Source organism: Panthera uncia, chromosome D1, assembly GCF_023721935.1.
Source record: "Panthera uncia isolate 11264 chromosome D1, Puncia_PCG_1.0, whole genome shotgun sequence".
Taxonomy (NCBI): domain Eukaryota; kingdom Metazoa; phylum Chordata; class Mammalia; order Carnivora; family Felidae; genus Panthera; species Panthera uncia.
The window spans coordinates 13,743,703-13,757,128 of NC_064808.1; the positions used below are offsets into that span (position 1 = coordinate 13,743,703).

At 37.3% G+C, this 13,426-nt stretch overlaps 1 protein-coding gene across 1 annotated transcript; it reads right to left on the reverse strand.

Moving 5' to 3' along the window:
- Positions 1–3,066: 3,066 nt before the first annotated feature.
- On the reverse strand, positions 3,067–4,011 carry LOC125916349 (olfactory receptor 4A5-like). Its single transcript, XM_049622509.1, has one exon. It carries the CDS (start codon positions 4,006–4,008, stop codon positions 3,067–3,069), a length of 942 nt encoding a protein of 313 aa, XP_049478466.1. The 5' UTR covers positions 4,009–4,011.
- Positions 4,012–13,426: the final 9,415 nt, after the last annotated feature.

Here is a 13,426-nt window from a genome sequence, read left to right on the forward strand (position 1 = left end):
CTGTAGTCATCAAGACAATATGGTACTGTCACAAAAATAGACACATATATCAATGTAACAGAATGAAAAACCCAGAAATGGACCCACAACTGTATGGTCAACTAATCTTCAACAAAGCAGGAAAGAATATCTAATGGAAAAAGGACAGTGTCTTCAACAAATGGTGTTGGGAAAACTTGACTGCAACATGCAGAAAAATGAAGCTGGACCACTTTCTTACACCATGCACAAAACTAAATTCAAAAGGGATGAAAGACATAATGTGAGACAGAAAACCATCAAAATCATAGAGGACACACAGGAAGTAACTAACCTCTTTGACCTCGGCCGCAACAACTCCTTACTAGACATGTCACCAAGGGCAGGGGAAACAAAAGCAAACACGAACTATTGGGATTTTAAAGAAAACAATCAACAAAACTAAAAGGCAACCTATGGAATGGGAGAAGATACTTGCAAATGACATACCTGACAAAGGGTTAGTATGCAAAATCTATAAAGAACTTACCAAACTCAACACCCAAAAAACAAATAGCCCAGTTACAACATGGGCAGAAGACATGAATAGACATTTTTCCAAAGAAAATATCCACATGACTAACAGACACATGAAAAGATGCTCAACATCACTCAACATCAGAGAAATAGAAGTCAAAACCACAATGATATGCCACTTCGCACCTATCAGAATGGCTAAAATCAGAAACACAAGAAACAAAAATTGTTGGCGAGGATGTGGTAAAATGGGAATCCTCATGCATTGTTGGTGGGAATGCAAACTTGTGCAGCCACTATGGGAAACAAAATGTTTTCCTCAAAATGTTAAAATAGAACTACCCTATAATCCAGTAATCACACTACTGGGTATTTACCCCCAAAATACAAAAACGCTAAAACAAAGGGATACATGCACCCTATGTTTATTGCAGCATTATTTACAATAGCCAAATTATGGAAGCAGCCCAAGTGTCCATCAACAGACGAATGGATAAAGAAGTAGTGTGTGTGTGTGTGTGTGTGTGTGTGTGCGCGCGTGTGTGTGTACATATACACAATGGAATGTTTTCACCCAGAAGAAGAAAGAAATCTGGCCATTTGCAACAACATGGATGGATCCAGAGAGTATAATGCTAAGTGAAATAAGTCAGAGAAAGACAAATACCATATAATTTCACTCATAGGTGGAATTTAAGAAACAAAAGAAATGAGCAAAGGAAAAAAGAGAGAGAAACCAAGAAACAGACTCAACTTTAGGAACAAACTGATGGATTACCAGAGGAGAAATGGATGGAGGGATGGGTGAAATAGGTAATGGGGATTAAAGAGTACTCTTCTCATGATGAGCACTGAGTAACGTATGGAAATATTGAATCCCTATCTCGTACACCTGAAACTAATATAACACTGTATGTTAACCATACTGGAATTAAAATTAAAAACTTAAATTAAAAAAGTAAGATTCAGAAAACTATGCAATACTTAGTATAATTTCAAAAAAAGCAGGAAAACTCTACACAATATATGTTCAGGATACATACATATGTAGTTAAACTGTTTCTAACTATGGTTATCCAAAATTCAGCATTAAGATTACCTCTGGGAAGAGGCAGATGAGTGCTATCAGGGAAGTATGCACAGGTAGTTTCAATGATATTGATCACATTCAAGGTTAAGAGGCTATCCCATGTAAAAGTAAATTGCATATATCATTCAATATGCATGAAAAATAATACAATTTTAAAATAAGAAAAGTTATAAAATCTTGTTTTAGTTAGAAAAGAAAACTCTTTCAAAGCATGATGATGTTCCATGTTACAATGAAAGCAAGTTCATTTTCTTCCTAGTTTGCAGTGTTTAGGGATGGGCTGCAGACAGAAAAACCTGTTGTCGATTTTTACACATAACAGTGAAAAACAAAATTTTATTTATTCCAAAGTAAATCATTATTAGGTCTATCAGGACAAAGTACTTAAGTTGAATACAACTTTTGGGGGAAACACTGTTATGCAAAATAACACATTTCTTTACCCATATCTTTAGTATCATGAAGACAAAGTAGGTTCTATCTTCTTGTTGAAGAATGGCAACAAAATGTACATAACAGCTAATGAGGAAAAGCATAAAATATATTTATAATTGAATTAGTATGGTTTTCTGTGCTCAAATTAGGAACTAGAATCTGTTTTCATCATCAACCATCCCCATACAGGCTCATAACAAACTGGAAAAACATACAACATCCCTTTTAACATCCCTTCGTTAAATTTTTAACAAAAGTTCTCACTGATAGCGTCTAACCAAACACAATAACATCTCCCATTTAAATGTCCTGAACTGCAAAAGCATAGGCATTGACCTGAGGAATGGAAATCATCTTAAGGACAAGATGCATATTGCAGCTACAGAAAGTTTCTGTGCTGATAGAATAATGAGCATTAAAATTTATACACCACTCTTTTGGCCCCAGTAATTTGTTCTAAGTATTAGCCAAATTACTTTCTCTTTAGTTTGGGTGAAAGTAAATTTTCAAAAGTAGGTTGGTTCACATTTAAAATTTTAAAACTCTTCGGGTGCCTAGATGGTTCAGTTGGTTAAGCGTCTGACTCTTGATATCAGCTCAGGTCATGGTCTCATGGTTCACGGGTTCAAGCTCTGCATTGGGCTCCTTGCTGGCAGTGCAGAACCTGCTGGGGATTTTCTCTCTCCCTCTCTATCTGCCCCTCCTCAACTCATGCTCACTTTCTCCTCTCTCTCTCAAAATAAAAAGACATTTTTTTAATTTAAAAACTATTGTTTCTAAAGTTCCATTTCAATATAAACCAAGAAAAATAAGGCTACGAGGTGAAATTAATTGTATTTTTACTTGTAATGGGACAAATATTATTCAACCTCCAGAATTTCCCTATTAGGTTGATTATTACCTCAAAAGACAATCCATTCCACTTCTTGATGACTTTGTGTAAATAAAGAGAAACATCTCTAGAGAATCCACTGAATTTACTAAATCCATTGTCAGAATTTAGTACCTTTTTGTTGCTTCAGAATTAATCATAAATGTGTTCAGTGTCAGTGACACATGCTTATTTTACTTTTGGTTACATTTTTACACCAGAATTTTTCCATAGCATTTTTCATCTCCGAATTTCTCAAGGTGTATATTAAAGGATTTAACATGGGAGTGATAACTGTATAAACCAGAGTTATGGATTTATCAATGGACAAGTTGGAAACAGGTCTAACATACATGAAAATGCAGGGAAGAAAAAAGAGGACAACCACTGTGGTGTGGGAGCTGCAGGTGGACAGGGCTTTGCGCCTCCCTTCCGGACTGTGACTTTTAAGAGAATTTAGAATGACTCCGTACGAGATGAGCAGAAGGATAAAGATGACCATGCAGATGGCTCCACCATTGGCAACAACAGTGAGGCCTATTAAGTAGGTGTCAGTGCAGGCAAGTTCCAGTAATGGGTACATGTCACAGATGAAGTGATCAATGACATTGGGGCCACAAAACGGGAGGCTGTACACAAAGAGAAGTTGAACCATAGAGTGCATAAGACCTCCAACCCAGGCCACCACCAACAGCAGAATGCAAACCTGTCGATTCATGATAGTCAAGTAATGCAGCGGCCTACAGATGGCCACATAGCGATCATAGGCCATCACGATCAGGAGGAAGACCTCAGAACCCCCAAACAAGTGTTCTAGGAAGAGCTGGCCCATGCAAGCTGGGAAGGAAATTGTCTTTTTGTCACAGAGTAAGTCTATAATCAATTTGGGAGAGATGACAGTGGAATAAACAACATCCATGAGTGACAGACAGGTGAGGAAGAAGTACATGGGGGAGCCCAGAGAGGGGCTGCCAAACACAGTCACCACAATGAGCAGGTTGCTCATTATTGTCACAATGTAGGTCAGTAAAATCATGACAAATAATGCTTTTTGCCCTTCAGGATCCCGGGTGAGGCCAAGGAGGACAAATTCCGTCACATTGTTACTATTTCCCATTTCCTCTTTCTATATGGCCTGTTTCAAGGATGAGAGCTCAGGACAATGCAATCTGTAATTAAATCGTGAACATGACTATAAATACGTCTATTGTTAAGAGCACATCTTCATCATTAAGTCTTTTCTACAGTGGTTTATACGCAATAAACAGTTAGTGGTAACTATTGAGTTCTTCCAAAAAGCCTGCTACACCTTCCCTTGATGGTCCTATTTGTCTTCAGATGATCTTGTTGTCCTACAAGAAAGAAGTTCTATCTCTAAGTCTTAGGGGATCGTCTATAGAGAGGAGTAATCAAAAGCTCAGCTATCGACATAGATTTATTATAGCCTTATTTAATATGTCTGTTCTTGGCACAGAAGTCAGCAGTCACAAACGAGGAAAGGATTCCTGCTCTCCAGAAATTTACTTTCTGCTGGTGGCAATAAACACTACATAAATCGGCATAGAGTCAGACTTTTGAGGTGATAGTACGTAGTTGCAGTGAGTACCTTTACAGTGTGATGTATCCAGCACCAAAAATAGCATCTCTTCTGTAATAAATCACTTAATAATACTATGATATTCCACTATTAGATGTTCAGACTAGACTCTGATGTAAAGACTAGATTTAACTGTATCAAATAACTGCAAAACTATTTAGCACATTGTTCCCTATTACAATGACTTGGTATGATTCTCGATCAGCTTTGTAAGGAGTTGGAGTTCTCTCCATTTAATGTTTGCCCACCCCACAATATCTTAACACAAATAACTCTCTAGATTTTCAGCGAATACATTTGAACTGAACTGGAGAGACTTGCGATTTTCAAAAATTGTTACATTAGCACCTGGTATTTTTTTTTCAAAACTCTTGGCATGAGCTAGGTAGTGAGGGAAGAGAAACAGACGCTGAAAAGAGGGGTAGGGTACAATGGGACATGGTTTTACTTATAATGCTTCTTAGGTACTGAGAGCACTCAAAAATACAACTTCGTTGCCCAGGTTGCAAAAAACAGCACCTTGGGGGAAAAGTCCAAGCTCAGTGTAAGAAGGCATGGGTTTGAGTCACCTTCTAAATGTATTACAAGCCTGTCTCAGCTTGCTCATTGGAAACGAAGGGGGTCAAACTCATCCACCTCAGAATCCTTTCCAATCCAGTGCTCTGTGAGACCTTTGTGCAGCTCCACCCCTTCTATTTTGCTGACATTTCCTTCTATTTTCATATTTTTATAATTACATTAAAATTTCCAATCTTGTTACTGTTACTTGAGAAAGGCTAGCCAGTGGCAACTGGGACTTGATCATTACCAAGATCAAATCATGACTACAAGTTTCTCATTCAGTGTGCACCTAGTTAAGACCCAAAACATCCTTGGAGAGGGAGCGTAGTGCAATGGTGAATAATGTGGGTTCTGGAACTTCATTGCCTGTGTTGGAATCCCAGCTCTGCCATGTGCCATCTGGGCAATGCTGGGTAACTTAACCTCTCTGTGTCCCAGTTTCATGATTTGTAGAATGGGGAGAGCAACAGTTTATATTCTTAAGTTTGTTGTTTTATTACAAATAAAGCATCCGGAACCTGCCTGGCACCTATTTAAAGGCTCAGTAAATTGTACTATGATTAATGTTCTTGAATGTTTCATTATCAAGTTGTATCAGAACAAATCATCTGAGTCTTTGTCAATTTAGTAAGTATCATAGACATAGTCCCAGGTAAAAAGAATATTGCACCTCTAACTCATGAACCACTTGCTGTGCATAGGATAGGTTTGTATGCCTTAGGAATTACCTATTTTATTACATATGAGCAGTATTATTTACATATGATGAAATGTGACTCGTCTAGAAGCAAGCATAAAACTAGAGAAAAAAGGTAGAAAATGAAAGAAAGGAAGTATCAAATCAGAGAGGAGAAATTATATTGAAGATATGAATATCCTCAGGTAAAAAAGAATATTAATGTAATAATTAAGTGAGGTTAGTATTCTTTTAAAAATATTATTCAGGAGTGCCTGGGAAGCTCAGTCAGTAAGCGTCCAACTCTTGTTTTCAGCTCAGGTCATGATCTCACAGTTGGTTGGATCGAGCCCCAAATCAGGCTCTGCGCTGAGAGCACAGAGCCTGTTTACAATTCTCTCTCTCTCCTCTCTCTGCCCCTCCCTCGCTCATCCTATCTCACTCAAAATAAGTAAATAACTTTTTTTAAAAATCTTATTCTGAAAGTTTTCCTTTAGTGAGGAAGTGCTAGAAGGCAAATCCCCTGAACCTTCCAGGGGTCACTCAGGAGGCATCCTGGGAAGTCATAGCAATTAAACACAGAGCACTTCTTGGTAAGGAAAAAAAATTCAAAAAGAATAAAAGCACTGATTCCTTAGAGACCCTACATCTGAAGGGAAGGACAAAATTAAATGAGAGAAGAATTGTACAGATACAGACACAAGCCCAAACTTTTGGGTTATTCAGTGCTCAAGGAAATTAAAGAATTAACTAAACTTCATATATAAACAAGTTGATTCCAATCCCATGGATTTGGGAGGGGAGGACACGTGAAGAAAAAGCTTGAGCTTTCCTTAGAAGCCAGGTGTGACAAATGATCTCCATGCTTCATTCACATTGTTACTCCATTTGGTTGGGGGGTGTTATCATCGTGGAAGTTCTAGATTGATAGAGCCACTCCTGTTCAAGAACATAACACTACAATGTAGTCTATATATAATTCTTATTTTTCATTCATTATTTTCTGCAAGAAATAGTGTTCTTCACTCTTATTAATCCCCACTTTGGATTTCACCAAGATAAATCTTCTACTAGCCAGTTAAATTATTCACATGTAGGAATGAGGCATATAAACTATTCTCCAGGGTTTAAGTCATCAAAGATTTCATACTATAAAAACGGACAGATAGCCTTACTAGGCTTTAATAACTGAAACCATTACGTAAACACAGCTCTACTTAAAAGATATAATTTACATAGTTTGTTATGAATATATCTTTTAAAAGATAAATTAAAATCCCATGGTAACAAAAATACTATAGTATTTTACAAATTACAGTTTTATGTCTCTCTCAATGGCCAAAAGTTACTCACGAGCATGAATTTCTTCATGAATATGCAGCAACATCGTACCAATGAAAATTTTAAGATTCACACATAACAGTGCACATCAAGCTTCCAGAACAGAATAGGCATTTATTTATTCCTCTATATTCTAACACACTTGATATGATATACAATTTTAAATTCTCTAATTTATATATCTAACAGTAATTACACATATTAACATGCTATGTAAAATAGCCCACGAACCTACTTTATAATTCCGTTAGTTTATTTCAAATGCATTATGTGTTCCTCTTTGTTATTTGGCTAAATGGACAATAAAAATATGTCAGGTTATAATACTAATACCAAATACATTTTAGATACACTGGCTAACTTCAGTTTTGCTAGCTTAATTTCCTCAATCCAGTCTTTCTCCAATGAAAATATATGGTATTTAAGACATTAGCTACCTTAAATATATTACATGAGTTTTCATTGCATATCCCTTGGTTGTTTTAAGGACTCACCTCTTGGGTCGTTTCTTTGGTCATTAAAATAGTGCTTCTCTCACTGTGAGTAATTGTAGATACTTCACAGAACTGCGGGTGACCATAGAACACATAATAATATATGCCTGATCAGTGCATCTAAAAATTATCCTAATTAGATATCCTACTATCCTAATTATCCTAATTAGATATCTACTATCCTAAGTAGAAATTAACTTGGACAAGCCTGTTATTTGTCAACATAAAAATGCCCAAAATTTTATAACCTCAAATTAGTTAAATAAATCTCTTATTAGACATTTATGATGAGACAACAAAAAAAATATTTTATTTTGAGGATTGGGATAACATTTATGTCTCTGTACATTAGCATGTCTCTGTGCCTAACAACAAAAATTCTGGAATTTGCTTCCTGGAAGACCAATGACTGAGCAGTCTCTCAGGTGAGAGAGAACTCTACCTGTTCACTCATTCAAAACATACGTATCCTTAAGGTCACTTCTTCCCTAACGGAAGACATGTTTCTACCTTTCCCCGCTCTTCATCCAAGAGAATTGGGCTCTTCCATATGTTTGTACAAGTAATGAGGGATATTTATGCACAAGAAAATATAACAAAAAACCATCTAGGGAATTAACAAAAACTCCAGCCTGCACAGATATTTGAGTTGCCAGAAATCTCTTGGGCCAGTGTATCAGGAAAATAATCCTCCCATTTCTGTGTGCAGACACAGCCTATGGCTTTCTATGTCATTACTGTTTTTAATGAAAGAGAATGTAAGGTCATTATAGATTAGTTTATTAGAATATGTGCAACAAATTCAAATAAAGTAAACACTTCTGGACAGTTTTTCTCCCCTAGAACAATCTCTAGAGAAAGAGTGACTTGGTTCTTGCCAAGAAAGAGGCACAGACAAATATGTGAAAAGCATATAATTTAAACAGAAAAAAAATGTTAAGCAAATGATAAATTGTGAGTTTATAGTAGGAAAGATTTAGGTAAGGGAAGTCATATTTAAGCCGGCATTAAAGAGGAACCAGTCTCAGGCTTACGTCATATCCTCAGCAAATGAGGTCTTTCTTCTAGCTGTTAGAATCTCTGTTTATGAAATCCTGAGGCTCAGAGGCAGAAGGCCCCGGGATGAGGGAAGTCACTGAGGTTAACACTGCAATTGTTGAAAAGATAGCTAATCACAGTTCCGGACTCTGGGTCGCAGTGGATGCTGTTTATCAAAGCCTTAATCTATGTCAACTCACACCATAATGATTTTCAGTTCATTAATTCAGTCCCTTAATTTCATTCCAGGGTCAATTGAGTAACTGTTTCTATAAGAAACAAATTATTTTCCAACAAGAGCCTGCTTGTACATCAAATCTCTGAGGGCTTCCACACTTACTCATTTTCCCTGGCTTACAATGGGCTCCATTGAGCATCTTGATCTCCACATACGTTTAGTTATATATTGCATTTTCTAGATCATAAGGATCATAGATAAAGATTCATTAATCAGCAAAACTAAAAGACAACTGATGGAATGAAGAAGATATTTGCAAATGACATATTGGACAAAGGGTTAATATCCAAAATCTATAAAGAACTTACCCAACTCAACACCCAATACAAATAATCCAGTGAAGAAATGGGCAGAAGACACGAATAGACACTTTTCCAAAGAAGATATCCAGATGGCTAATAGACACATGAAGATGCTTAACGTCACTCATCATCAGAGAAATACAAATCAAAACCACAAAGAGATACCACCTCACACCTGTCAAAATGGTTAAAATTAACAACTTAGGAAACAACAGATGTTGGCGAGAATGCGGAGAAAGGGGAATACTTTTGCACTGTTGGTGGGAATGCAAAATCGTGCCACAATTTGAAAACAGTATAGAAGTTCCTCAAAAAATTAAAAATAGAACTCCACTACAACCCAGCAAATTGCACTACTAAGTATTTATCCAAAGGATACAAAATTACTGATTCGAAGGTTCACATGCACTCCAATGTTTCTAACAGTATCCAAATTATGGAAAGAGCCCAAATGTCCATCAACTGCTGAATAGATAAAGAAGATGTGGCAAGATATACATATAGATATAGATATATAGATATATATACAATGGAATATTACTCGGTGATCAAAAAGAATGAAACCTTACTATTTGCTGCAATGTGGTGGGAACTAGTGTATTATGCTAAGCAAAATAAGTCCGTCAGAGAAAGACAAATATCACCTGATTTCACTCAGATGTGGGATTTAAGAAACAAAGCAGATGAACATAGGTGAAGGGAAGGAAGAATAAGATAAAAATGGAGAGGGAGGCGAACCATAAGATACTCTTCAATACAGAGAACAAAGTGAGGGTCGCTGGAGGGGAGGTGGGTGGAGAGATGGGCTAAATGGGTGATGAGCATTAAGGAGGGCACTTGTTGGGATGAACACCGGGTGTTATATGTAAGTGATGTATCACTAAATTCCACTCCTGAAACTATTACACTATGTGCTAACCAACTTATACTTAAATTTTAAAAGTCTGACTATCCTGACTGTGGTCCTACATTTAACTGGATAGGGAGAGGGACCGGTGGGTTCTTTCCAGTCACCATTTCCAAGCCACTTTGAATATGAATGAAGCTGCCCTGAATCCCGTAGACCCCTCAGTTATCAGTTGAATACCACAGAGGGACTCCAGTCCATGCCACATGAAGCAGAAAAAATACCCAGCTAACCTCTGCCAGAATTGCTGGTCCACAAGATTGTGAGGCAAATGTAAATGGCTGTGGCTTTAAGTCACAACATTTCAAAGTCTTATGCCACGTAGCAAAAGATAACCAGAGCAAAGAGTGGAAGCTGGAACTGTGGTGCTTCCATAACAGAAATGTAAAGTACATGGCATTGACCCCGGCCCCAGGAGTTGCTGGGGCTGTAAGGGCTTCGAGGCATCTGTAGGTAAAGCTTTGTTGGAGGACAGGGTGGACTGTGCTTGGAGGCTGAAGAGAAAGTGACTCATGTCACCAAGTGCTAGCAAAGTTTGGTAATACCCTCACCTGTAGTAGTGTGGAAAATAGGAACAGGTCGGGGAGCAGGTGGATTTGACTGTGATTTCCAAGCATAATACTGAATATGCCAGCTGGTTCCTCAGCCGTGTATGATATGTTGAAGGATGGGTAACGAGAGGTGAGGGGTGCCTAGGTGGCTGTCAGTTGAGAATCTGACTCTTGGTTTCAGCTCAGGTCATGATCTTGTGGTTTTGTGAACTTGAGCCCCATGTTGGGTCTTGGGATTCTCTCTCTCCCTCTCTCTCTCTGCCCCTCCCCAACTCATGGTGTCTCTGTCTCTCTCAAAATCAATAAATTAACCTCAAAAAAAGAGATAGAGAGGTGAGTTAAAAGCATGACTGTTATCAAGTTCTCAAGCAGAATTCAGGAGAAACATGTAAGGAGTCAAGACCTGCTGGGTTCTGGTATAAAGCTGGTTCTCATCCATAGCGTCTCCAAAGAGCAAAAAAGCTCTCAGAGTAAGAAATGGCACCAGAAGAAAATCATCTCAGTGTTGTAGATGTAAGACCCTAGTGAGACTTCAGAAAGATTTAAGGTGTGTCTCATAAATTCTCTTAACTAGGTTGTCCACCTCCAAAACATATGCAGGACACAGGGAAGAAAGAGCAAGTCTCTAGTTCTTAGACTTTCTTTTTTCAATTCACAAAGTCTAATTTTATTTACTTGTGTTTTCACAGGGTTATTCAATACAACTGATATATAACCTTGTGTAAGTTTAAGGTGTACAACATGTTGATCTGACATATACATATATTGCAAAATGATTACCACAATAAGGGTACTTAACACATATGTCATCTCACATAACTGGAATTTTTGTGGGGGATGAGTACATTTAAGATATATTGAGCATATTTAAGATATATATTGTTAACTACTGTACCCTGCTATACATTGGCTCCCCAAAACTTATCCAACTTATAACTAGAAATGTGTACCCTTTAACTAACATTGACAAATTTCCCTCACCCGCCAGGCCCTGGAAACCACCATTCTCTTGCCTTCTATAAATTGGGTTTTTCAATACCACATATAAATGAGATGATAGAGTATCTGTCTTTCTCTGTGTCACTTATTTCACTTAGCATAATGCCCTCAAAGTCTATCATGGCGTTGCAATTGGCACGATTTTCTTCTTTTTTATACCTTAATATATTCTCTTGTATGTATATACCACTGTTCTTTTTCCACTCATCCATCAATGGATAATTAGATTGTTTCCATGTCTTGACTATTGTGAAAATACTGCCAAAACATGAGAGTGAAGATATCTCCTCAAGATTCTGATTTCATACTCTTGGATATATGCACAGAAGTGGAATTTCTGGATATTATGGTAGTTCTATTTCACTTTTTGAGCAATCTCCATACTTTTTTCCAGAGTGGTTGAAAAATTTATATACCCAAAGACAGTGAACTAGGGATCCCTTTTATCTACATCCTCACCAGCAAATGTAATCTCTTCTCTTTTTGATAACACCCATCTTAACAAGTATGAGGCGATATCTCATTGTAGTTTGAATTGCATTTCCATAGTGATTAATAATATTGAGCACCCTTCCATGTTCCTATTGGTCATTTGTATGTCTTCTTTGGAAAATGTCTATTCAGATCCATTGCCTAGTTTTTAATCAGTTTTGTTTTGTTTTGTTTTTCCTATTGGTTGTATAAGTTCCTCATACATTTTGGATATTAACCCCTTGTGAGGTATAAGACTTGCAAATATTTTCCCCCATTCCATAGGTTGCCTTTTCATTTGGTCAGATGCAGTCTGGATCTAGAACTTGAGATCCTGAATGTCAAGCTGATGTCAGGATGGGATGAGATCTTAACTGGCTTAATACCTTCTGTGCCCTCCCTCCGAAAGTCCTGAACTGCCATTTTACAAGTCTGACAAACTCACTGGAGACACAGGCTACATGCAAGGAGAAGGAGCCAGGAGAGCCTGGTCTTCTAGCTATCCCTGCCAAGGCACCACTCACAAGAGTAAAGTCATCCAAAATACTCCCTGAAAGCCCATCTATCCAGTGAATACCAGCGAGGGACCTCAGTCCATGCCACACGGAACAGAAAAATTGTTCAGTCAAGTCCCGCCAAAATTCATATGTGCTCAGATTCAGACCTGTGTGTGGCAAGATATAGCCCTGTGTGTAAACACATACAAACCTGTGTGTGGTCATATCAAATACATATACATACACATAAGCATTCATATGCATAGTCAGATACTGACCCATGCGCTGTCAGATACAGACCTCTGTGTTCATATATAGACACATCTATGAAGCTGGACAGGCATTTTTAGACTTATGGAAGTAGTGTAGTTTGGTATGAGCTTATGGACAGTATTTGGGCAATAAGTACAAACACCAACATTTAAATATGTATACCAATTGGTCTAAGAATTCCACTTCTAAAAACTCATACTTACACGATTTCAGTAAGACTTCATTGCAGAGCTATAGGTAACAAAAAAAAATGGGGGAAAATATGGCAAGGACTGGAAACACTAATTTTACCGTATCTTCATAAAGAAGTTTTAAGCAGTATGAGCAACCTGAGAATGGGTTACATCTCTAGACAGGTGTGGAAAGGACTTCAGGAGGCTGAGTAGTAAATGTAAAAGTTATACACAAGGACATAAACATGAACACATATGTTTTATTAGCAAAGATTATTAATAGACCAATTTTAGAAGCAATAACAATCTTAATACAATAACTATGTGTGTAAGAAGATCTGGGACTATGTGAGGGATGGGTAAAGGTCTGTCTTTATATATATATATATATATATATATATATATATATATATATAT